The sequence below is a fragment of the Carassius auratus genome, unplaced genomic scaffold, assembly GCF_003368295.1.
Source record: "Carassius auratus strain Wakin unplaced genomic scaffold, ASM336829v1 scaf_tig00214205, whole genome shotgun sequence".
NCBI lineage: Eukaryota > Metazoa > Chordata > Actinopteri > Cypriniformes > Cyprinidae > Carassius > Carassius auratus.
The window spans coordinates 1,043,786-1,068,082 of NW_020527558.1; the positions used below are offsets into that span (position 1 = coordinate 1,043,786).

At 35.1% G+C, this 24,297-nt stretch overlaps 1 protein-coding gene and 4 long non-coding RNA genes across 9 annotated transcripts; 1 reads left to right on the plus strand and 4 right to left on the minus strand.

The window, feature by feature from the left end:
* Positions 1-193: 193 nt before the first annotated feature.
* On the minus strand, positions 194-7,340 carry LOC113091497 (uncharacterized). 2 transcript variants are annotated; one of them, XR_003287361.1, is made up of 4 exons: positions 7,295-7,340; positions 5,728-5,927; positions 1,660-1,740; positions 194-353 (listed from the first exon to the last, which is right to left on the minus strand). It is a non-coding gene; the product is annotated as an uncharacterized LOC113091497 (long non-coding RNA). The 2 variants fall into 2 exon arrangements; XR_003287362.1 differs by having other exon boundaries at positions 5,717-5,927.
* Positions 7,341-7,696: 356 nt separating this feature from the next.
* On the minus strand, positions 7,697-9,774 carry LOC113091499 (uncharacterized). Of its 2 annotated transcripts, none has more exons than XR_003287365.1 (6): positions 9,163-9,774; positions 8,822-8,852; positions 8,582-8,724; positions 8,432-8,482; positions 8,136-8,274; positions 7,697-7,731 (listed from the first exon to the last, which is right to left on the minus strand). It is a non-coding gene; the product is annotated as an uncharacterized LOC113091499 (long non-coding RNA). The 2 variants fall into 2 exon arrangements; XR_003287364.1 differs by lacking the exon at positions 7,697-7,731 and adding an exon at positions 7,849-8,038.
* Positions 9,775-9,788: 14 nt separating this feature from the next.
* On the minus strand, positions 9,789-18,377 carry LOC113091516 (uncharacterized). The gene is made up of 13 exons (XM_026257088.1): positions 18,068-18,377; positions 17,858-17,948; positions 16,521-16,681; positions 16,391-16,447; positions 15,966-16,040; positions 15,627-15,704; positions 15,233-15,277; positions 13,228-13,299; positions 13,078-13,131; positions 12,864-12,911; positions 12,587-12,774; positions 11,325-11,481; positions 9,789-10,016 (listed from the first exon to the last, which is right to left on the minus strand). Exons 1-13 carry the CDS (start codon positions 18,252-18,254, stop codon positions 9,913-9,915), a joined length of 1,317 nt encoding a protein of 438 aa, XP_026112873.1. The 5' UTR covers positions 18,255-18,377; the 3' UTR covers positions 9,789-9,912.
* Positions 18,378-18,508: 131 nt separating this feature from the next.
* Positions 18,509-21,677, minus strand: LOC113091500 (uncharacterized). 3 transcript variants are annotated; one of them, XR_003287369.1, is made up of 4 exons: positions 21,624-21,677; positions 19,608-19,629; positions 19,399-19,458; positions 18,509-19,104 (listed from the first exon to the last, which is right to left on the minus strand). It is a non-coding gene; the product is annotated as an uncharacterized LOC113091500 (long non-coding RNA). The 3 variants fall into 3 exon arrangements; XR_003287367.1 differs by lacking the exon at positions 21,624-21,677 and adding an exon at positions 20,472-20,625; XR_003287366.1 differs by lacking the exon at positions 21,624-21,677 and having other exon boundaries at positions 18,510-19,104; positions 19,608-19,894.
* On the plus strand, positions 21,467-23,964 carry LOC113091498 (uncharacterized). The gene is made up of 3 exons (XR_003287363.1): positions 21,467-21,766; positions 21,930-22,015; positions 23,741-23,964. It is a non-coding gene; the product is annotated as an uncharacterized LOC113091498 (long non-coding RNA).
* Positions 23,965-24,297: the final 333 nt, after the last annotated feature.

The window sequence follows — 24,297 nt, forward strand, 5'->3', positions numbered from 1 at the left end:
TACTAAACAAGTCTCTAGTTTTGTATTCAGTTAACATTAACATTATCTTTCAACATTTTTAAAGTGATGCTTACAAATAAAAGGGGACATGTAGGTCCACATAACTCAGAGAGTAAATATTGTTCATTTACAGATATAAGAGACGTTACAATAAAGCAGTTTGAAAATCATAAAATTTACCCTTATAGGCAAAATAAGGATAATATTTGTTTTGTGTGTCCAATGTTTTGTGTGTTCATGTACAGTTGTCGTCTGTAGTCTTTGTGAGCGTTGGTGTCATCTGAAGTCTTCAAAAGTGAGTTTGGATTCAGTCTGGAGCTGCTGTAATCTCTAGAAACCTTGGGATGGCCATCCTGAGATAGAAAGAGGAAATAAAAAGGAGAAAGTTTAGAATAGCTGCTGCTGTTCATATTATTTCAGACAAAATATTATTTATTTAATCACATATAACTGGAGTGCATGGTTATTAGATGTGTTGTGTGAATACTAAACTATGTATTTTAATTTAATTTAAACAACAACAAAAAAGTTTGTCCGAGCCCCAAATATTATTTGGAAGGCTATTTTCAAAGTAAAATACCAATAGGTTTTGCTTCCTTTAGTGGACTTTGATAAATTCTTGGTGTTAGAATTTAGTGACCTCACTACAGGCCATGCACCATAGATGCTGCTGCCTCAATTTGAGCTTATTTTGCTATATATATATATATATATATATATATATATATATATATATATATATATATATATATCTGATTTAATCACAAGTAGGTTAAATAAACGCACATCCACTTCCAATTCACCAATCAATAAACAAAAATCGACACACTGCCACTAATGCTCTCAAAAATCTGTTTATTGATTAAGTGTTTCACGTGATCCCTGTAAATGTAATATTTGTGGAACAGGCATCTCTTTAGAATGGAATATAAATTTCAGTAGGTGGAACAGCATATTTGTAATTTATACTACCGTTAAAAGTTTGGGGTCAGTACGATTTTCTTTTTACGTCTTTGAGAAAAGTCTCTTCTGCTCACCAAGGATGCCTTTATTTGATCAAAAGCAAGTAAAAAAAACTGTAATATTGTGAAATATTACAATTTAACAACAGTTTTCTACGTGAATATATTGTGAAATGTAATTTATTTCTGTGATCTAAGCTAATTTTTATTACTCCAGTCTTCAGTGTCACATGATCCTTCAGAAATCATTCTGATTTGCTGCTCAATAAACATTTTCAATTATTATCACTGTCTTATCAATTATCAAAAGTTAAAACAGACATTTCTGTTTCAAACACTGTACTGTTTTAAAACTTTATTCATCAAAGAATCCTGAAAAAATGAAGGAACACAGCGGTTTTCAACACTGATAATAGTCAGAAATGTTTATTCAGAAGCAAATCAGAATATAAGAATGATTTCTGAAGATCATGTGACACTGAAGACTGGAGTAATGATGCTGAATACAGCTTTACCATCACAGGAATAAATGACTTCTCTAAATATATTCAAATAGAAAACTATTATTTTAAATTGTAGTGAACTGTTTTCATTTCATATATTAAACCGTGGTTGCCATAAAAGACTTTCAAAAACACAAAAAACCATACCTTCCCAAACTTATGATACAGTTGTGTATGTTCAAGATTGTACTTACTGGTCCTGCAGTTTATAGCATCTTTGAGATGTTGTCTGACAGCAGCGGTGGGCCGTCAGGGTGAGCAGGGCTCTGCTGGCCCTATAAAAAACAAAATTGTGTGAAAAAAGCTTTTAAAGACTATTTAGTTATCATTTACATTTGTGTAATGTTCACAAATTGCTTGTGATTAGTTTAGTTGAGGTGACCTGGAATATCCTACATTACAAAAAGTCTATGGCCAGCACTACAGATTGTGCTCCTCTTTTGATGAAAGAAGTCACATCTGATTTGTTACAAGCATTAGTGACAGAATCATCAGCCAATACAAATTTTGACATTCAATGACAGCACACCCTCTGGGTCTAGAGACGTGCCCAGTGCCACCCCCAGCGTTAGACTGCCCTTTTAGTCAGGGATTTCCAAAGTACGAAAGTGAAATTAAATGAAAAGAAAATACAGCCTACAGACCTGGTTGCCAATCTACTAAAATGCTTTAAGGTGCTATTTTGCAGAAAAAAAAAGAGAATAACTGAGAAATGAAGACCTACAACTGAGAAAGGAAGACCTACACCTAAACTGAAGGCCAGCAACATTTTTACACCAAGCACAAGTTATTTTGTTGGCCGTGATTACTTTTTAATCTGAGTCAAGGGACATGAAAAGAGTTCTTTATTATTTGATGAGTATTGTATCATGCACATCGTTATAACAGAGGTCGACCGATTCATTGGTTTTGCTGGTTAATCGGCACCGATAGTTGATTTGTAAACTATCGGTTATCTGCAAAATCCATGGAGATATTTTTCCGTGTTGCGTTTGTTTTGCCATGTGACACTGTGCACTGCACAGAGTGGGAAACTTCAAAAGCGAATTTAAATGCAGCCGTTCACATAGTTTTCTATTAAATAACATTATATTAATCTCAAATCATTGTAAATTTACATAATGACTTCACCCTAGGCTATAAATTATGTATTGTGCATTTTACAGCAAAAACGTTGGTCTTTCTGTGGCTCTAATACAGTCTGTATGCTTCATATAGAAAGCTGTAATACAGATTGCGCGTTTTCTTTCCGTTTGCTCTTTTTTTTCTTTAACCCCTTACTAGTAACCCCCCTTTTTTGGCATGGAGACCGAAATTACATACCCAAAATAAAAAGGTTTCTGCTCATGATTCTTTCTGACTAGATACATATTCAACCTTTGTTCACAAAGCTGACACTTTAAAGTTTACTGTTCAGGAATCAGAATCACTCAGACTGTTATGATAATAGAGATATATAAGCTCAAACATAAAAACAAAAATAAAAATATTAAAAACATATGTTTTAAATGTATTTAAAAAAATGTTGATGTAGGAAATGAGTTTGAAAACACAGTGTAGCTAAGGCCACAAGTCTTCCAAGACTTCATAAAAAAATTCATAATCGAATCTGTAAAACTGTGAATTTTATGAAATATTTTCTAAGGCCATGTCATGTGTGTTTTTAGAGAAGGCTAATCAGATTGATTTATGGCCCTTGTCATCTCTGTAAGATCTCACATGTAAACTTTCCTGTGCTCTTTGTGTATTTTTCACTGTTGAAAACTGCCCGAATCATGATTGTATTGTTCTCACCAAACGGTTCTTTCACACCTCCGCCAAGTATGACACATTATCCGCATTATTCTTTTATCATTATTCTTTTGTTTTTATTCCGCCTTTATTAGCCTTGATTGTGGTTTTTCAGGCTTTACAAAGCAGCGATCTCACTTCAGTCTCTCTTTGCATTTAGCCCTTATTTATCAAAAGTCTTACTATAAAAATACAACAAAACATTTTCTTACGACCTTACGTGAATTATTGAGACAAAAATGCATTATGAAGAAGAAAAGCACCTGCTATTAGTAGCATTGGTGCTAACGTTAGCATCAAGCTACATCTGACAATTTATGAAATTATTAGTACACTTTTACTCAAAACTCACTTTAAACCCCGATCGAGTGTTTATAATAACTTCCTTTAGCGATCAGGGGTGGAATTTGGTCGTTTACTGTTGTAAAAATATGTTATTTGTAGCCTTTTTCATCGCTGCACAAGTTAGCATTTCCGATGTACATTTTCGATTTTTTTTATAAAAACGCCCCAGATCTCAAGAAATTCTCATACCAAGCTTTACTATCGTAATCGCGGGTTTATTATTCGGATATTTTGTGTGTACAGAGGTGTTTCAGTGTTGTTTTGGCCAGATAACTACCAGGAAGTGTGCAGGAAGCATGTGACACGATGGGGCGGTGTCCAGATATGAAACTCTAAGATTGACGTTTGAAAGACCCAATCAGAGTCTGAGTCACACACCGCACGAGCTGTGACTACTGCACGCACACACAGATCGCTGGGAGAGGCTGTTTATCATCAGATCGCGTAAATCCGTGGAAAATGAATAGAAATGACGATTCTGTCTGAAGAAATATGAAGTAAACATCAGTAAATATATCCATATATCTCCGCAGATATGCATGTTTGGTCTGTAAATCCTTATTGACGCTGTTCAGTGAGTCTATGTGAACACAAATAAACAGCTCTTGACGTGACTGAATATGAGTGAGTTGTGAATTTCTATTCAAAATGTGGCATAATACGGATTTATTATTTTGCACTCCTGACATAAATCACTAAATATCTGTCACTGCAACAATGTTTTATCAAAATATTGGTCAAATATCGAAGCTTGAGTCTTTAAACTTTCCATTGATGCACAGTTTGTCCAGATGAAGTAAGACAGTGATGTTTAATGTGCTGTGAAAGTGAAACAATAATAAACTGGGGCCGTCAGCGATGTTTGCACGCAAAGGGGTTAACACTGAACTTTAAACACATATGCCACATAGTTCATTCCTGAAGCAAACTTATGTCCGCCTGGTGATTAAATAAACAGTTTTAGACTGCTGCTTGAATTGAATGTGACGCATCCGGTGTGTGTGATAACTGTGATTTCTCAAAGACGCTGCGCATGATTAGATAATCATGCACTGTTCTAAAATAGCAGCAAATAAAATGTGATGCGTTCGGTGTGTAGGGTTGGGTATCGTTTGAATTTTATCGATTCCAATTCCGATTCTGCTTATCGATTCCTAGTTTCGATTCCAATAAGATAAAAAATCCAATATAAAAAAATTAAGTCAAACATTTAGATGTCAAACATGTTTCTGTCTTTTTACAAAGCATTCTGTTACAGCTGAATAACATGAGCAAAAATCAGCAGCTTACAAAACACTGCAAGAGGAATTTTGCCTGTGCTTAAAAAAAAATACCATAGCAAAAACAATTAATTAATAAAAATATTAAAGTGTTAAAGACAAGTAACCAGTCAGTAGTAAGATATGAAAAAACAAATCAATTATCAATATCCTAAATACAACTAAACAAAATTTCAGGTACAGAAACTGTAATTAAAAGTTTAAAAACACTGCATAGTTTTCTTTTTATAAATAAAATAAAGATTAATCAATTAAAGTTGTTAAATATATTCAGTCGAGATCACCGAATGATTTTCTTTTGTTCTTTGATTAACATTAATGACAGACAGCGCGTTTATTAGGCTGTTGTCTCTTTAAACAAAAATACTGTACGTGTGTGTTTTCTTTCTCATCTGTTTACATTCATGTAAGACAAAAACGTTTGTGTTTATGATGATATACTGATGTAGTTGGTCGACAAATATGAAAGAAGTCAGTTTCGGCTCGGAAAACAACCTTTTCTACAGTTGAAATACATGGAATGGTCCGAGAATGGACACAAACCCGGGAACCCGCAGCGCGACCGCAGACCGCTGCTCTCATTCAGTATCCATTTTGTTCAGTATTCATTTTAAAAACTATTGGTTTATAAATCGGTATCGGCCAGTGTGGTCCAAACTAGCTATCAGTATTGGAAAAATCCACTATCGGTTGATCTCTAGTTGATAATACTGTGGTGCTGTGTGGATGTCCAGAAAAAAAACAAGACCAAATCAATACCGGTGGCTACTGGTGATACACTGAGGTCTAATGAAGCGAAATGATCGGTATTTAGGAGAAAATGAACACTACTTACAACAGTATTACCTTTAATCCATAGCCTGGGCAACCAGCTGTCAGCACGTTCACAACTGTCTATAGAAACTGTCTATAGAACGTGACTTCTCTGTCGCATGACAACAGATGCACGGGCGAGATACTGGAGCTGATGACGCTGTTTCCGGCGCAGCATCGTGATGTCTATCAGCCATTGGCGATGGACGATGGCATCGTCAATCAGGCCAACCCTAACCAGGATGACATAATTAAACAATTGTACACAACTGTTGTACACAGTTTTTATAATTTATTAGCTAAACAAATGCACAGCTTCCACCAATAAAAAAAAATAGTTAAAGCAAGAGTACAGCACCAACTGCTATTACCCGGATGAGCCTGTGTTATTACATTTTACAGGTTTTTATCCAGGGATAACATGCATCGGAATGTCGCAACTGACCAATCAGAATCAAGTACCCACAGAGCCATGTAATAAAAGTAATTAGCTAATGGTAAACTAATCATTTACAAAACATGACTATGTGTTCATAGATGATTAATAAGTGATGTTAATATATTTATCTATGTTATGTAGATAAAGTTATAAATAACTTACAAAGCTTTCTGCACCCACAATCTAAAGTGTAAACTACTCATCAGTTGTAAATGTAAACTTTCCGGTTACAGGTTGGTTGATTTTGTGTGTGTGTATATATATATATATATATATATATATATATATATATGTATTTGTGTGTGTGTGTGTGTGTATATATATATATATATATATATATATATATATATATATATTTATATATACACATACATACGCACACACAACTGAAAACCACAAAGTTTGTAAAACATTTACAACTGATGAGTGGTTTACACCTTAGATTGGGGGGTGCAGAAAGCTTAATGATTTATACTGTTTATTGAGATAATAGTACAATGTTGACATTTCAATGATTTATAAGTGATTCATAATATAGTAACTAGTAACTATTAACAATTAAGGATCTGTTTTCGCATTTCGCTGCATTCGAAAGTTCAAGTTTGGTGAACTTTGACCTGCGAATTCGCATCACGTGAAGTCGTGGGACCAGTAGATGAATGATACGTCACTGCGTGACCTCTCTGTACAGAAATTAAAAAATGAAGTGCTAATTTTAGCCGTAGCGCAGCATCCTATTTTATATAATACATATTTAAAAGATAATTAAAAAAGAAGCTGCATGGTTCGCAGTGTCAATGGAAACAGGAACAGATGGCACATTTGAATGAGGACACGTTCTATATTTTTTTTTATTGTTTAGTGTGTATATTTATAGAGAGAGAGAGAGACAGAGTGCAATATAATAAGACGCTTTCGACGCCATCGCCAAAGACAGAGTAAAAGCACAGATTAACCCATGTTGTGATAAGGGGAAACCGTTATATCTTGCTCCCGCCCATATTCGCAGTGGCATCCGAAATAATTTTGCACGTTCAAAGGCTAGTGTGATCGCACCTTTACACATACGGCTGCGTTAGCTGTAACAGAGATGTGTAAGATGTGTACAGGTATCTAACAGTTGTTTACTGAAGGCCCTGACTGAAAACCCACGGTACTCACTGTCTGACAGCAGGTTCACTCAGACTCTGCTCATCATCACTGAAAAATCCAGGAACAAAACAAGCTGACACAGAGTCAACAATATTTACTCTGCAGTTCCAGGTTCATTAGAAGGAAACAAGCTAGAGTAGAGGTGAAATGGAGATAAAAGACAGAATAATATATAACAATTATAATAACATGTAATATACATATTCTACTACTAAAAATATAATCTTAAAATAACACAATCTATATTTTTAGTTTTAGGTTGAGTGTGACTTGCGTTATGATGTCAGGGACTTCTTAAAATTGGTGAAATGTATTCTGAAAAAGGCATATTCATGTTTTTCATGAGCTTCTTCAGGTCACCTTGTATTTCTAAGTCAGAATCTCCCTTCAGAAATGTTGAAATCTTGGAGCTTCACTTCTGTTCTGTAGGGTTTCTTTCTGTCCTCCTGAAATCACAGAACAATTTGTATTAATATCTGTTTATCATGAAATATCAAAACTCATGTGAACTTGATTTCAGCCGATTACACTCTCACTGTAAGTAACGTCATCGATTCAGTAAATCAGCCTTTTCCAATAACATACTGACAAATCACCAGCAAAACATTCAAAGTGCCATCAAAATATCTCATACACACACGAAGATTTGATTAAAAGCCCAGAGTTTCATCAACAAGAGCTCAATCTATAGAGTTAGCCTACCTGAAAGCTGGTAAAATGCTAACGGACTTTTCCGAAGAAACTAAACCGTTTCTATAAAATAAATTTAATTGAAACATGTCAATAACAAGCAAGAAACGTGTCAGGAACATTTGTATGTAATTTGTGTGATTTTAGCGACTAAACTTACCCAAAACAGTGTAAACTGCAGCGAGAGACGGAGATTACTGCTTGCCAGTAACGGTTTTTGTGTTGACGCCCCGTTTCCATGGCAACTCTGCTCCCCGCTCGCGCAGGACTCAACGCGCACACAGCATTTACACAAACATCTAGAGTTAAAACATTACATTTATAAAGTACAGTCTCATTCAATAATCATTCAATAATTAATTTAAAAATCATTTTGTTTTAATCAAATCGAAGATTTGATTAAAAGCCCAGAGTTTCATCAACAAGAGCTCAATCTATATAGTTAGCCTAATTTACCTGAAAACTGCTAAAATGATAACGGACTTTTCCGAAGACACTAAACCGTTTCTATAAAATAAATTTAATTGAAACATGTCAATAACAAGCAAGAAACGTGTCAGGAACATTTGTATATAATATTTGTGTGATTTTAGCGACTAAACTTACCCAAAACAGTGTAAACTGCAGCGAGATACGGAGATTACTGCTTGCCAGTAACGGTTTTTGTGTTGATGCCCCGTTTCCATGGCAACTCTGCTCCCCGCTCGCGCAGGACTCAACGCACACACAGCATTTACACAAACAAACATCTAGAGTTAAAGCATTACATTTATAATGTACAGTCTCATTCAATAATAAATGTAAAAATCATTTTGTAGTTCAGAAGCAACAGCAACTATAGCTCACCATATTATTTCACCGGATTATTTCTGAAAGCCTGTAAAAGAGTGAAAAACACGGTGAAAAAGCAGTCAGGACTTCTCTTTAATAACCCGCTTTTACTTTTCCCTCCGAGAAACTTCTGAAAACGCATTAAGGCGTTAACATTAATGTTAAAAAAAATCGCTACCGTGACCGTTGGCTCAAAAAGTTAACGGTAACATTATTTGAAAATGAGCCAGACTCTTCAGCTGCCCATAGACTGTATAAAACACACCGTGTGCCTTACTAGTACTTTTTCAGTGTCACAGAATTAACAAAGAAGTATTTTTTGTCTAATTGAGCTGAAGTGTAAATCGTAATGTTACCTCAGAGCCACAGATGTCGCTGGGATTATCCTCTTCTCTCTCTCTGGGTGGCTAAAAGAGACGAATACTGGGCACGCGCACACAGAGAAGCGCGGCATCGGCCCTGCGGTCGTGAACCAACTCAGGGCCGACGATTGATGAGCTGGAGAACAGAGCACTGACCAAATTATATCGGCCTCCGCCAGGCCGATGTTTTATAGATGTTTTAGGTATAGAGGCCGACGTTTCGATATTGGGCCGACGTCGGCCAGACGTACATGTGCTGACTGGGATAGCACAGGTACGTCGCGGGGACGTCTGTGCGATGTATGCTTTTGCATCTGGGAGACGTCGTTTTTAGGGCGTTTGCTCATCTGGAAGACGTCGCATAGACGTCTTTTCCGATGTTCCAGCGATCTCCGGGAGACGTATTACAGACGTTTAATATTTGAATGTTACGTCTATTAGACATCTGATTTACATAGCATAGACGTCGTTCTTAATTGTACGATTTTATACGTTCCTTCATATTTCCTTTTATTGATCACAGCTTTAGTTACACTGATTATGCATGCGTCTTCACATATGAGAAAAGTATAATAACTAACCCCAAGTATTTTCCACTCAGAATGAAAGAACACAACATGCTGTTGAATGATTTGTATCCTTTTATTAACAGTGAATGAAAATAAGCAGTCGTTTATGTTATTATTATTATTATTATTATTTTAATCCTGAACCAACCAAACAAACAACAAAAAATCAAGTTGACTAACAAGGCATTCTCCCTGGGGCCAAGCGGAGATAATCCTTAATGTGTTTTTCAGCCTCTGCTTCAGTTGGCGACGGAAGCACGGGATTCTTCATAGCTGCTCCTGCATGTTAAAAGGTAAAACTTAAATAAGTTTAACAAATAAAACTTTTTTCACTTATTGTTTAATTAAATCCTCAAAATATGTTTTTTTTAAACTGGGCTCTTATGAATTTAGACAATGATAAGCAAACTATAAAAAATTATTGCAACATCCGTCCTTCCCCAAAGCTATAATGTCTGTATCAGTATCAATTAAATTATTCATTATTCTATTAGTCATGTAAGATAAATGCATGCCGATCCAAACAAATCCATTTAAGAATTATGCATTAACTGCGCAAAATAATGTAAAATAAGACATTTATTTAGTCTTATGTCTGTTTAATTGTTCATATGATCCCGGTGCGAGTTACTAACTGAGAATGATTAGCCTGCCTTAATATTATCTAATTAATATAGATAATTGATGTGCAATTAATGTTTGTCTACTGTTTTTAATGCCACTCAGCGTGATGTAGGCTAATATAACATACAAGTAGAACGTTTCATGTCTGTGCTTTCTATTTGATTGGTCACTGTTCATTTCCAGTGGTGCTGAAATTCTGCTTCAGTCATAAAAACTTTAAACTGGTACCGGTTTCAGGTTCTTTTAGAGTGACTCCCAGATTAGTGGAGACACAGCCTGAGTTGAATATTAATAATTTTATATTAAGTCTACTTCGAAAACTGGGCTGGTCAGATTCAAGGAATCGACTCTTTTGGAGTCGACTCCTCATCAGTACTGCGCATGTGCTTACAAATCATCACATCGACGCGCACGTGGAAGTCATCGCCACGGGAAAACTGAGGTACGTAGCTTGATTCATTGTCATTAATATGTGTGGTGTATGTTTGATTTTATATAAAGCAAATTAAACAGATAAGTATTAGCTTAATATTGACGAATAGTTTTTTCTGTGGTTTAGTCAAGTGGCGGTAACAGCTGATTTTGTGGTTCATCAACAGTTCTTCGTCACAGCCTAACTGTTAATCGTAAAACAAAAGTTAACATTTCTCTTGTGAGTATGAAACCGCGTTTTACACTGTTAAAACGGCATGTATCTGCTGGTAGGCACATGCATAATATATATTATGTTTTGTAGGCCTAATAATCTGTATGAAAAGCTCACGAGGGGTAATCATGCTTTAACGAACAACGTATGATTTTAATAATGCATTGATGCATGCATTGATTCATGCTGAAATTAACATTAAGATTAATAAATTATGTAGAAGTATTGTTAATTCTTAGTTCATGTTAACTAATGAACCTTAATTTAAAGTGTTCCCCGTACACTGTACATTGGAAAACATTTTGGACGTAATTTACCTATTAGGAGTGCTCCTATGTTTGTTTTCCTGATCCCTCGCTTTTCTCCCCTTCCACACCAGTTTAGTTGTTTGGCTACAGGACCAAACACCTTGGAGCATATTCTCCATATTGTTTTCTTCAGTGTGTGTCCTCCACTGATGGATAACCTGTTCACCTTAAAAATAAAAACACATTTCAAAACATTATAGACAATGCCCATGCATTATGGTCCTGTTTCACAGACCGAGCTGAGTAGTTACTCACAAATTGTTATCTGTTACTGATTCCAAATTACATTAGAAAATTGTAGTTAGCAATGAAATCCATTACATTACACGTTTTAAATAATGTAATCAGATGAGTTTGGTCAAAAGTAATCTAAAAGTAGTCTATCAAATTTAAATAGGATATTTAAAGTACCATATGACATAAAAATACAAAGAGTAAGTAAATATATTTTAATTGTTGTTATTTATAGCATGAAATGCATTAAATAATATATTATGTCAAGTTTTATCAAACTGGTGTTTGTGAATGAACTGTAGGAGGCTTGTGAGTTCAATTAATGAGAAGCTAATAATTATTTAAATCACAAAAAGATTTTAAATTAAAATAAAGCATTTAAAAAAAAAAGTTTAATTTGTTTACCTGCATGTCATGTGACCATAACCAGTGTCGCAGAACCAAAGAACATAGAAATGTGACACTTAATTATTAAAAATATATATATATTTTAAAATCTCATGAGTACTTTTAAATAAATATATTAGGTGATCAGACGACAAATTTTTTTTTGTAAAAATCAATGTGTTGATGCAGATGCTATGTTCTTAAACATTAATAATCGAATGTAGAATAATCTATTACTATATTGTAAATATTTAATCATGTAATCCATAAAAAGTAACTGTAGTCTGATTATGAGTTTTATAAAATGTAATTTTATATAATTACAAGTTCTTTATTTACTAGAATCTGTTTACGTAATCCAGATTGCATGTAATCAGTTACTACTGAGCTCAGAACAGGGATTAGTTTAAATCAGGACTATAGGTCCTAGTTTTGCTTTTATAAAAATGCTGCATGTGTGCATCTTGAGATGAAACAATGGCACAGACATATTGTACGAAATGTTATTGCAAGTTATTTTGAGTTAAGACAGCTCACACATGCATTTTAGTCTGGGACTAGCCTTAAGCCTGGTCTGTGAAACCGGGTATATAATAGATATTATTTACTTCATTGCAACTGTTTAACCTTCAAATGTCAATGATTTTTACCATCTTTTGCATCATTGCTTTCTCTGATAATTTTCTTTCCAGTTTGTCTAGTTCCTCCATGGTTGTGAGAGGGAAGACATCATCCTCGCTGTCCACCACTGGAGCACTGGAACGGTTGTTTGCTGAAGTCAGATGATTGATCTTCATGTCCAGTTCATTAAGTGCCTCCAGAATTGTCCTCTCAACAGCTGCAACACAGTAAGTTTATCTGGGAGAGTATTTTAATTGAACTATAAGATGTATAATTTTACAAATTAAGCACTTCAATTTAACGTACGTGTACATTGATTAGTGATGCAGCTCCATCGTCTCACACCAGAAGCACCTGCAAGCACATACAGCTCTTAAATGTGATTAAACTAACACGTCATGAAAAATTGAGTTTCTGAAGATATGGCTACATGCTTAAAGCCTTAGGCTGATGATACACATACTTTTTGAGCAACGATGCTGTCAACAGGCAAAAAAAAAAAAAATTACAAATGACTTACTATTTGTTCTTGGCTGGTGAGTACTTGAGGATCTTTGTTCAGAGATTGTGTTCTCTGATGGATTGTACAGAAAATGTAATGTTAATAAACCTAGTGTTATTAATTTGCAGTGTATGTGTTTACTACATGTGTTTATGAATGTTCTTTTACCTTGAAAGTTAGATGGGTGTTCACCCCAAGCATCTTCTTGCTCATTTTCATTGGACAAGCTCACTGGAACAGCTGGAGTTAAGAAAGGTGAAGTTGGTAAGTGTATTTGCTATATTGACAGTGCATGACACTGATACAATATGGGCTAGATTTACTAACAGCTTGCACCAGCACAAACCTTCTTTTGGTGTTAAAATAGTACTGTCAGGATTTACTAAAGAGGCGCAGTAAAGAATTAGTGCTGAAAAAGATGTGGACAGTTGTTTTTGCGTTTAACCTTGAATATGCATTTGTAGTAGTTTTCCTTTGAGACACAAAATTTATGGGAGGTGAGTATTAAGATGAATAACGCAATGATTTAATAACATTTGTGCTCTTCAAATTATTTGTATTTGCTATATTTTTAATGCCCAAAAAAGGCACTTCTTAAAGCAGGTGGTAATTTGCGCTGCACTTGGTAGATTGCACTAGTTATTGTGGGAATGATCTGGCTTCGTCTGTTCTGTAAAGTTTGCATTGTCAGTAAATCACACGCATAATTTTCCCTCCCATCGGCAAATTTATGGAATTGTGCTCTAATGCTAATTTGGCCTGTTTAGTAAATCTGGCTCAAGGGCTCCTAAAGGGGTCATATAATGTGATTTCTATTTTTCCTTTTCTTCAGTGTGTTATGTAGGTATTTGTACATGTATAAGATCTACAGAGTTACAAAGCTTAAAGTCTCCCACTAAAGGATTTATTCTATCTAAAAGATAAGGCTGATCCAGACCATGCTAAACGGCTCATTCAAACACGCCCCTACACATCTACGTCAAGATGTGGAAATATTTGCGTAATGCCGCCCAAATGTTCACTCAAAAAAAAGGTGTGGTTTCAGGAACCGCAGTTAGTGTTAAAGCAGTCATGTCAGGGAGACGCTTTGTGTTTCGAAGCAAAAGCTCTTTATGTGGCCATCCGAAAGTATATGCAATGAGGAATCATTGTTAAGATTTATTTACAACAGAACAGCCCAGATGTTCAAATTTGTACAACACATTTAATGGATGACAGTTTTGTGAACCTAGGAGAGTACAAGGCTGGCTGTGCGCTATTTAAAAAAAGAAAAAAAGGTAAATTCCGACTTTGCTATGACAATCTTTGCAACGATTGTATAGTAAAATGCGCTACACAAATAAACTTGAATTGAATCTGGTGCTTATTCTGAATCAGCTACTTTAAGTATGTTTTCTTAATAGTTTAAGTGTTTGCTATTGACTGTTCAAATGCAGAGTTTTGCGCAGCGTAGAGTAACATGTTGTGTGATTACGTGTGTGTGTGAGGGTAACATCACAGCAGAGTAAAACAGACTGTCAGAAATCATAGCACATAAGCTGTCTTAACCGTGGCTTGTGTACTGCATCATCACTGTGTCTGTCACGTGACTCTGTTCCCCTTTCGGGCTTGAACTGATGGTAAAACGAAGGACATTATTAACAGTCTTGATATTTACTTTGAAAGATGAAGCTTGCAATTATGGAAAGGGGCGTTGCATTTCCGACGAGTGCTTGCGATGTTCGCCCAATAACAATGCATTGGGTCAGTTGGCCATTCAGAGCAGCCTGTGCTTGACGGAAGGAGGGACTTTGTTGAAAATGACGTTTTTGAGAGAGGCGGGACATAGAGGAACTACAATAATGTACAGTATTTGAAAAATGGTTTTTTTCAAAATTAAAACATGTCAACATATTCTGTTACACCAAATATACAAAATAATGGTCTTTAAAATAGCATATGACCCCTTTTAGTGATACCCTAGTAATGACTGAAATTGACTTTTTTTATTTTTTTTACTTTGCATTCTTCCTTGTTGTGTGTTTGATAGTCTTTGGTCTTGAGAGAGTCTTAAGGCAGAGAATTTGTTCTCTAATTAGAAAAAGTGAAAAAAACTGTATTAGGTTGTGTTAGGCCATGACTCATTTGCAATTGTGTTTTTGATTTCCTCCATATACTAATGAATGTTTTTTACCTTGAGTGATAGATGGGTGTTCTTCCCAAGTTTCCAGCTGGCGGTCTGAATGAGAGAAGCTCATTGACATTACAAAAGGTACTCATTCTGCTGCTTCAACTGAATTGTGCTCTCTATTTCTTTGTATTTTAGCTTATTTAGCTTTAAATTTTTTGCTTTAAACAAGAGCACATTTTCTATAGTAAACCTAGATGAAATCCTACAGTATTTACCAAAAGTGAGTCATACAACTTACGCTGTGTTCTTTCTTGCTTGGAACTTGAAGGTCCCAGCAAAGAAAATGCATTCTCTGACAGATTGTACATAACATGCTGAATTACCTTGTGTGTGTACAGTAATTGTCCTTTTTGTTTTCTTTTACCAAATACTAATTGTTTTTTTGTTTGTTTTTTACCTTGAATGTCAGGTGAGTGTTCACCCCAATGATCTTGTGGCTCATCTGCCTGGGAGAAGCTCATGGGAACATCTGGAGCTGACAATGATGGAACTGGTAAATTTAAATAATTTTACATGACACATTCATTTTAATGGCTGGTTTTTATTCATTAAAGGAATAAAAATATGATCAGAAAATCAACTTGAATAATAAGTTTACAAACTGCATGTCATCTATTTATTCAGCAATCGGAAACTTGACCCACCCTGTTATGGAGTCAGGCTTTTGAGTTGTCATAAATGCAGTGAATTTACAGCTTTTACATTGTGTTTACAGTACTCATGTAGAGCCTGTTACCTTGACAGCTGGGGAAAGTCTCAAAACGGGCCTGCTCTGGCTTCTCCATGGCTCTTTGGTGGTGATTAACAAATGCTGTTGAAAGAATTGGTATGTAGATGTTATGTCTGCCTCACAAAACAAGATTTTGTACTACACAAAGCCTTACTAAAGCTTGAGATTGCTATCACTTCTAATTGGCAACCAAATGTTTATTATTAAATCATCATTAGTATGTAAATCCTCAAGTTATGAATGTAATGATAGTAGTTCTGTCCAAACTGTTAAAATAGCAACAGAATTGGGTGAAGCTGAAAAAGAAAAGTGATGTAAACCAACAAATCACGAGAGCCTGTGCTATACATTGATCTTACCATGGCTAAGGAACATTCTTGAGCATGGAACAAAACATCCACAAATATCAGTTTTCTCAATTTAAAACTCACAATTGCTGAAAGAGTTCACTGCTTTGCTTGTTGTAAGCAGAGGTCGTACAACAGGACCTGAAAAAGAATAGCACTCAGCAGTCACACACTATTATGCCTTAGTCATTTAACTGTTTTATTGTATTTTTACCTTTTGTCTTGATGTATTTTAGAGGTGCTGGAGGTTTTGGTGCAGGCGGGACTTTTGGTGCGGGCTGGATTTTTGGTGTAGGTGGATTTTTGTCTCTATTCATTTTAACTTTTTTGTTGGGGGTTTCATGAAGCTCATCATCTGATGAGAATGTTTTCTTTCTAAGAGCAAAATCAGGGAATTAGATTATTTTACAAAAATGGATTATATAGGTAATAAACTAGCATGTTTGTCAATTTAAAAAAAATCAAAAACAAAAAAAAGCAACAAATACGGTGTAATTTCCTTTTCCAATTCAAACTCCAAAAAGGGTGCATACTACTTTCTGTGGTCTATATACAGGTTTTCTGACACCGTACAATAACCCAGGAAGGTTAGGAAAAGGCCAAAATATATATAAAAAAGCTCTTCTTACGTGAATGTGGCAAAAAAATTGGCAAAATTGACCCTTTGCAGAAAGTTTGATTGACATGCAGGCTGACCAATCATATCGCAAAATCTGTGATTTTAGTCCGACAATTAAACCAGACCGGAGATAAATGACTGGATTAACGTTGGTGGACTAAAATAATTTTAGTATAGACTTTGTTAAATAGGGGTGCACGATATATATCGGCCGATGATTAATGCACATCTCTTCAGTAAAGCTGGTTCTCTAATCAGCGGTAAATTTCATCAGTAGCGTGATTTCACATAGAGCAGCTATTACTACACAGAGCCATGGTTCACAGACAAGCTGCGCAAATCCAAGTTCATTATATGCTAGGATTTGCACAGCATGTCTGTGATCAACGGCTCTGTGTAGTAACAGCTGCTCTATGTGAAATCACGCACCTGATGGAATTACAATATTTATGTTTGTTCACATTTGTTTCTTTGTGTGTGCTGTTGCGCTTATAGTTTTGATTTCTCCACGAGTCAGACAGGCTGTTCGAGCCTCAACTTATGTGACCTTAACCAGAGTTTACACTGAAAGTAATACAATCAGAGTCATTCTCGCCAAAGTTTCCGTGCTGCCCTAGTTATTGTTTATTCAAATTTTAATGAGGTTAATTGTCCTGTCGGTCAAGTACAATTCTTTCACTTGCCCCTTCACAAAATCCACTTGTCCCGGACAAGCTGAAAAGCGTTAATGTCGAGCCCTGCATTAGAAACTGAACATGGCTGGTTACTAATTGTGAGTGAAAAGGTAGGGCTGAATTCAAGATTATAAGTAAATAAATTTATCTGTTACTCACATAAACTTTCTATAGTTTCAGAAGACTGAATATTACTGTTTGTTGAAATTACTTTTCAATGTATCTTTTTAAAGTGAAATATGTATTTTTACAACTTACTTGTGAATTCTTTTTATAGAATTTTCAGATTCTGAGATGTCAGAAGTGTAGCATGCCCTTTTCCATTTTTTGGAAATGTTGTCAAATGATGCTGAAATTATCAAAGTATGTGAACTTAATTCATGAAAACCTTAAGCTGTGGAATATCATGTATTAGTAATTTTGTCATCTGTTTTAATGTTTATTTAAAGTGTATTTTAACTTGCTTACCCGACTCATGTAGAATTCTGGCCTGATGCTTGGTCCAACCCTTATCTGGCTGTGGTGCCTCCATCAACCTGACGCTCTTTAGTAACCGGTCCAAGTCTTTGTAGGCCCATGAGTGGCCATCTGAGTACCAGGACTTTGCTACAGGACCGGTACTCCCTTCTCCGACGAACTCCACTATCAGGTACATGTTCTTTTTGTTGTTGTTTTATTTTAGCTGGAACAACCTAAAGCCCCATAAAGTGTAACGATTCTTATTACATTTCAGTTGTTCATATGCATGATTCAGTTACCCAAAATAAAAGTAGCAAGTCCAAAAAAAAATTAAAAAAATAGTGTGTGTAAAAGAGGGACTGAAACAAAATTACGGTCATAAGGAACTAAGAAAGGTTTCGCCTCAATGTTCTCAAACTTGCAGAAATGTGTTGGTCCTGAGATGCCATGAACTAGATGAATACCAAGCTCTGAGGATGGAAGGGGATAATCAAAAAAAGGTTCATGATTGTTGAAGGTAGTGTAGGCCACGTAAATGTCATCCTTCGCTGAAATTATATTTTGCAGCTTTGCAACTTTCCCATCAATGTAAACATAACTGTTGGCCTGGTCCAGTTTAAGAGTGTAAGAGCAGGTTTTTATTTCTTTGTACTGTGAAGATCCATGAAAACATTCAGGTAGAGGGCCAGCCGTGTGTTGTTTCTTAATTTGTGTTTCGAAAATAGAAATGACGTGGAGGTTGAGTAATTAATGACAGATTTAACATTTTTGGGTGAACTATCCGTTTAAAAATGTGAATTCCTGGTATCAAAAATCAATTGTTATGATGAAACTGGCAAATCAGAGATCAGAGACTAGCAGGATGCTAGTATTTATGTATGTAAGAATCTCTTTAATGTCTTCATTAAGACATTACTAACATGCTGCATGATGTTGTAATTGATCTAAACCCAAATACTGAGTGGTCATTTAAAATATATACTTACAAAGTCAAAGATGTTCTCAAGATGTGGCTCTTAAAAGAGCCGTTGTGGTGTATGTAGCTGCTGTAGACAAAAAAGAAGAACGCATACGAGTGAGATGTCTGTACACATTAAAATGTTTTCACTTTCATCAGTGGTTATTGATTAATTAGGATGTTATGATGAATCTGGCAAATCAGATGCACAATGCTAGTTTTGTTTCCATTTCATTCATACATGCATTTAATAATTTTTTTATTTTTATTCCTTTATGTATTCCTTTAATGTCTTCATTAAGACATTACTAACATGCTGTATGATGTTGTTGTAATTGATCTAAACCCAAATACTGAGTGGTCATTTAAAATATATACTTACAAAGTCAAAGACGTTCTCAAGATGTGGCTCTTAAAAGAGCCGTTGTGGTGTATGTAGCTACTGTAGACAAACAAGAAAAGAGAGAAAAAGAACAACGCATACGAGTGAGATGTATCTGTACACATTATGTTTTCACTTTCATCAGTGATTATTGATTAAACATGTTGTGATAAATCTGGCAAATAAGAAATGGCGTTGACTCCACTTACAACAATAAGACGGCAATCGACACTGAAAAAGAGAGAGAAGATAATTAATTTCACTGTAGTCTATTAAATCCCAAAGTTTATAGTCTCTGATGGATATGTATAATATTATTTAATAAAGCATGATAAGAAGAAGAATGCAGAGCAATGTTTCTGATGAGACCTTACAGCCCACTAACAAATAAGCCAAAGTAAAAATGCATTTTCATTCTTGAGAATCACCGATTTCTATAAAGGTGTCAAGGCTTATGAGTTTTATCTCTCTCTCTCTGTCTGTCTCTCTCTCGCTCTCTCTCTAAGTGCACGCGCCAGCGTGTGTTAGAGAAAGGGTTTACGCGCTCGCGGTTAAACCTGACAAGTGACACGCACTACTTTACATACAATTGTGAATAATGAAGATATTATTAAGAATAATTGTATGATTGGTCTCTTTTAAAGTAATGTTAACATGACATAACTCTAAAATGAAAGAGCGTCTCTCAAACGGAGCGGATTGGCTCTATCAGCAATGACGTCACACGGATGTAACGGCATTTCGGTGTTTAACGGCGCTGATGAGCGGCCTGTAACTATATATTAAACGACGGAAAATCGTCTTCGTGAAATGTGATACAATTAACGGAAAATAAAAATTTCTATAAGTCCAATTTTTACTACAATTTAACTGGTTTCATGAGTTAAAACGTCTGCTATTTATTTTAGTAGTATAACCCTCAGAAAAACGAACTGTTCCCTCAGACGGATTGTTATTATAATTACAATTTATTACTTTCTTTCTTCATAGTTTTAAATGTCATTTACTTTTGTTGTCGGTCCATACTTTTAAAAAGTCATTTAACTAAATAGGTTAAGTAAAAAGTAATTTACCTCAGGAAAACGCACTGCTGGGGATGTCACTCAAAGTTGAGTCAGGCTGTGCGCGCGGTGGGCACAGACCCCTGCTTATATAGGCCCGCTGCCCGGTTTCGCGGGCTTGGCACGCGAGTAAGAATTTAAGTTTTAAGAAAAATAATTATTTTCTTTTTTTATATTTTTTTTTTATGTACAATGATATAATGACACACAGCGTTAACTTTGCATTAAACATAATAATAATAATACTAATAATAGTGTTTTCCTATTATATTCAAAGCAATGGTGTTACCAAAAATATAAGCCATATCATTTTTTGTTTTACTTCTTTATTTTCTTCCCAGACTGAGAGTTCCTTTTTTTATTATTATAAATTGGGCAACCCCATAGGTGGCGATGTACGCGCGCGAGTCGCCAATGAGCCAAGGGATGAAGAAGTCCTCAGGGCAAGATGTGGAGGAGTTATGGTTGAGAGGTAAAGTATGAAAGGTGGAAATGTATAGATTTATGATAGTATGTTTGTCATTGGTGAGATTGTTGAAAGGTTTTTAATAGTGAACTAATTTTAAACAGTTTTAACCGACCATATGTTGAAGCAACGCGTTTTGGAACCAACCGCGGTGCATGTTCAGTTAGCAACAAACAAATTTTATCCCAAATCAACTGCGATACACCTCACGATAAACGCATGGCAAAATAAATAAAAACAAAGAATATTATTTTATGTTCTATAATTGTTAGAAATGTAAATGTATGCAATACTATAAATCCATAAAATTCCAAACCTTGTGACCTAAAGACATGCATGTGCACATTATGCACAAAGTTTTTCGCTCAGCCTTGTGCAATATAGAGAATAATCATAATAATAATGATATTTATTGCCTTTTGCTATAAAAGTGACATTTTCTTGAACATTTCTTAATGAAGACATTGAAGGGGTGATTTAAAAATAAAAACTAGCATCCTGCATCTCTGATTGCCAGATTTCTCATAACACGCATAAATATAAACAAAGAGACTCAAGTTATAGCTCTTAAAAAAACCTGTGTGTGTGATAATGTCATATAGTTAGTTCAAAATTGCTTTGATTTATAGGGATTTAATTTAGTGACTTTACCATTTGTTTTAATGATGTTTATTTACAGTGCAATCTATTCTGCTTACCCGACTCATGCAGACTTCTGTCCTGATGTTTGGCTGTAGTCCTTCCATCATCCAGTCTTTTGCAACCGGTCTATTTATGGAGACCACCATGATCTAATCTATACAGATCTAGTTGTCTCTTCTCCCACAAACTCCTCTTTCAGGTATATATTTTTTGTTGTTGTTGTTTGTTGTTGTTTCAACAATGTTGACTGTATTTTTGTATACCAAAACAACTTGGGGGTGTCAAACAAACTTCCATTGAGTACCATTAGACCACTCAAGAAGAATTACCTCATATAACCAAGATTTGATGTTGTAAAGCAGATTTTGAGCGGATCTCCTTCATTCTGCAGCCAGCTCACCAGAACCTCTGGGTGCACCAGCTGTGGATATTACAGGCCAAACTTTGGGTGAGGATCTTTCTCCCACTGTTCACCACCAAAACTCTTCCTATATGTAAACAGTTGTTTAGCACACTGTTGTCTATATTTGAATGGGTAATTTTTAGGCTGCAACCAATTATCTTAATTAAATAATGTTCTAGATTAATTTGATAAAATGCCACATTTTATTTTCTTTATTTTTATTTTCCGCATCTACTTACAGATGTGAGTCTCAATGTTTTCTGCACACAACTGCTTACAATAGTGTTTCGATTGCTGTCTGTGTGAAAAAGTAACTATATGAACAAGTAACTAAAGTCAAGCAGTATTTAAATTGTATTTGTTTACAGAGGTATATGAAGTCACATTTGTCTGTGTGTGAATATGTTGTGCAGCACAAATCCATGAATGAATGTTCTTGAAGTGAGTTAAACTTCAACAGATATCCCCTGCTAAGGGAGTAGGGAGCAATGAACACTTTGTAGGGACCATGTCAATGGGAACACAGGTTATGCACAGAGCTCTCTTCTAACGAGCTGATTATCTGAATCAAAAAGAGAGACTTACAAAATATGTAGAGCTGGTGGGCACGGGGACTGGAACTGAGAACCACTGCTCTAATTAAAGGAAAGTAGTATAGTAAAGTATTATCAAAGATGGCGACATCCATACAACTAAAAGTCTTCTGTTAAATCTGAACCAGCAGCATCTTTTATAACTTGGAGTAGATAGGATTATTTGGGTCACATACAGAGTACAAAACTTGAAAGTAGCGGAGAAAATGCTTCAGTAAAGAAATATTATTTGCAGTTTGCTCTGACAGATGCTTTGACAGATGTGTGTGGACCTGAGTCATGTTTCTCCAGAGCACAACTTACATTTGATGGTGGTAGAGTCCTTGTCTAATTTTGGAAATAATTGAAGAGAATAGGAGTGCAATGATTCTGACTACAATTTACGTTGTACTAAAATATTTATTTTAAATGTAGGTTTAATATTCTATGTTATATTTATGAGAGCATTAAATGTAAAGGAGTATACATGTAATTACTACAGTTACTACACGTAAAACAATTGCTATGTTAAATTTACTATTTTCAGAATATACGGGTATATTAACGTGAATACATGTTCCCCATAACAGTTAACATTTAATGGGTGTTTTGTTTTTAGGATTTTTTATGCTTTAAAATGGCAAGCAAAGAGTTTTTTTGTTTTACAATGTCATGTTTGTATTTTAACCCTTTTTTGGCTAATGTGTAGCACAACTTACATAAATACATTCACTATATTTGTTTTCTTTGACTTCAGTTTTCACATTGTTTGGACGACAAAATCGGGAAGGATGTAGGGGCACACAGTTTGGGCACACATACACAGTTCATCTTTGGGTTTGTTGCTCTGTGCCGTTTGATTGTATGGTAGTCAGAACTTTGCTCAGTTTTATTCATTACTGTCAGCTTTCACAGCGATACTGCTTAATGAGCAATTATCTCTATCAAACATGGACCTTAAAGGGATGGTTCACCCAAAAACATTATTCAAATAAATATTGTGACAATCATGTTCATGAATCTGATTTCAGTGGCACAGCTGTGTAGTATCTAGTACAGAGGTCGTTGACAGTATTGTGTGCATTGTACATGATGTTCACTGCCCAGTATTGTATTATTGTTTACACAGTAAGTTTTCAGTAACATTATTTCCTTATAAAATGCTCTAACATTTTTTTCCTCCTCTTTTCTCCACCAGACACCCTAGGACAACATCCTTAGCACAGATCTACCTATAGCCCTCCATCATTCCCACATCCATCTTGCAACAGTTTCATTAAGTGCAGTCCATAACCAGTTCACAGTCTACACCTTGTCCATTGCAAATGTTATGGATTATTCTAATAAAGATCTTTCTATTATTTTTTTTGAGACAGTTATTATGTACTCTGTTATGTTGTGAATAAAGTCTAATTCTATGAGGCAATATGAATCAAATTAACATTTGTATAGGGTTTTCATCCGAAGGCTTATTCCTTATTCAGTTAAACATCAAGGGTTTTCTATGCCTTTGTCACCTTTTACTTTCTCATTGGAAATTATGAGCAGCAGTATTTGGAAGAAAATAAGAATATGAAAATGGCTTTGATTTCAATGTATTGAATGGAATCAAAGAACCACACAAACCTTTGACCTTCACACAGACATTGTATAAATTAAAGTGTTACTTAAATTATCAAGCTTGTAATGTTTGTGTTTGTGTTTAATGTGTGTTTATAGTTATGGTTGTATTTGTATTTTATTATAAATGCATGT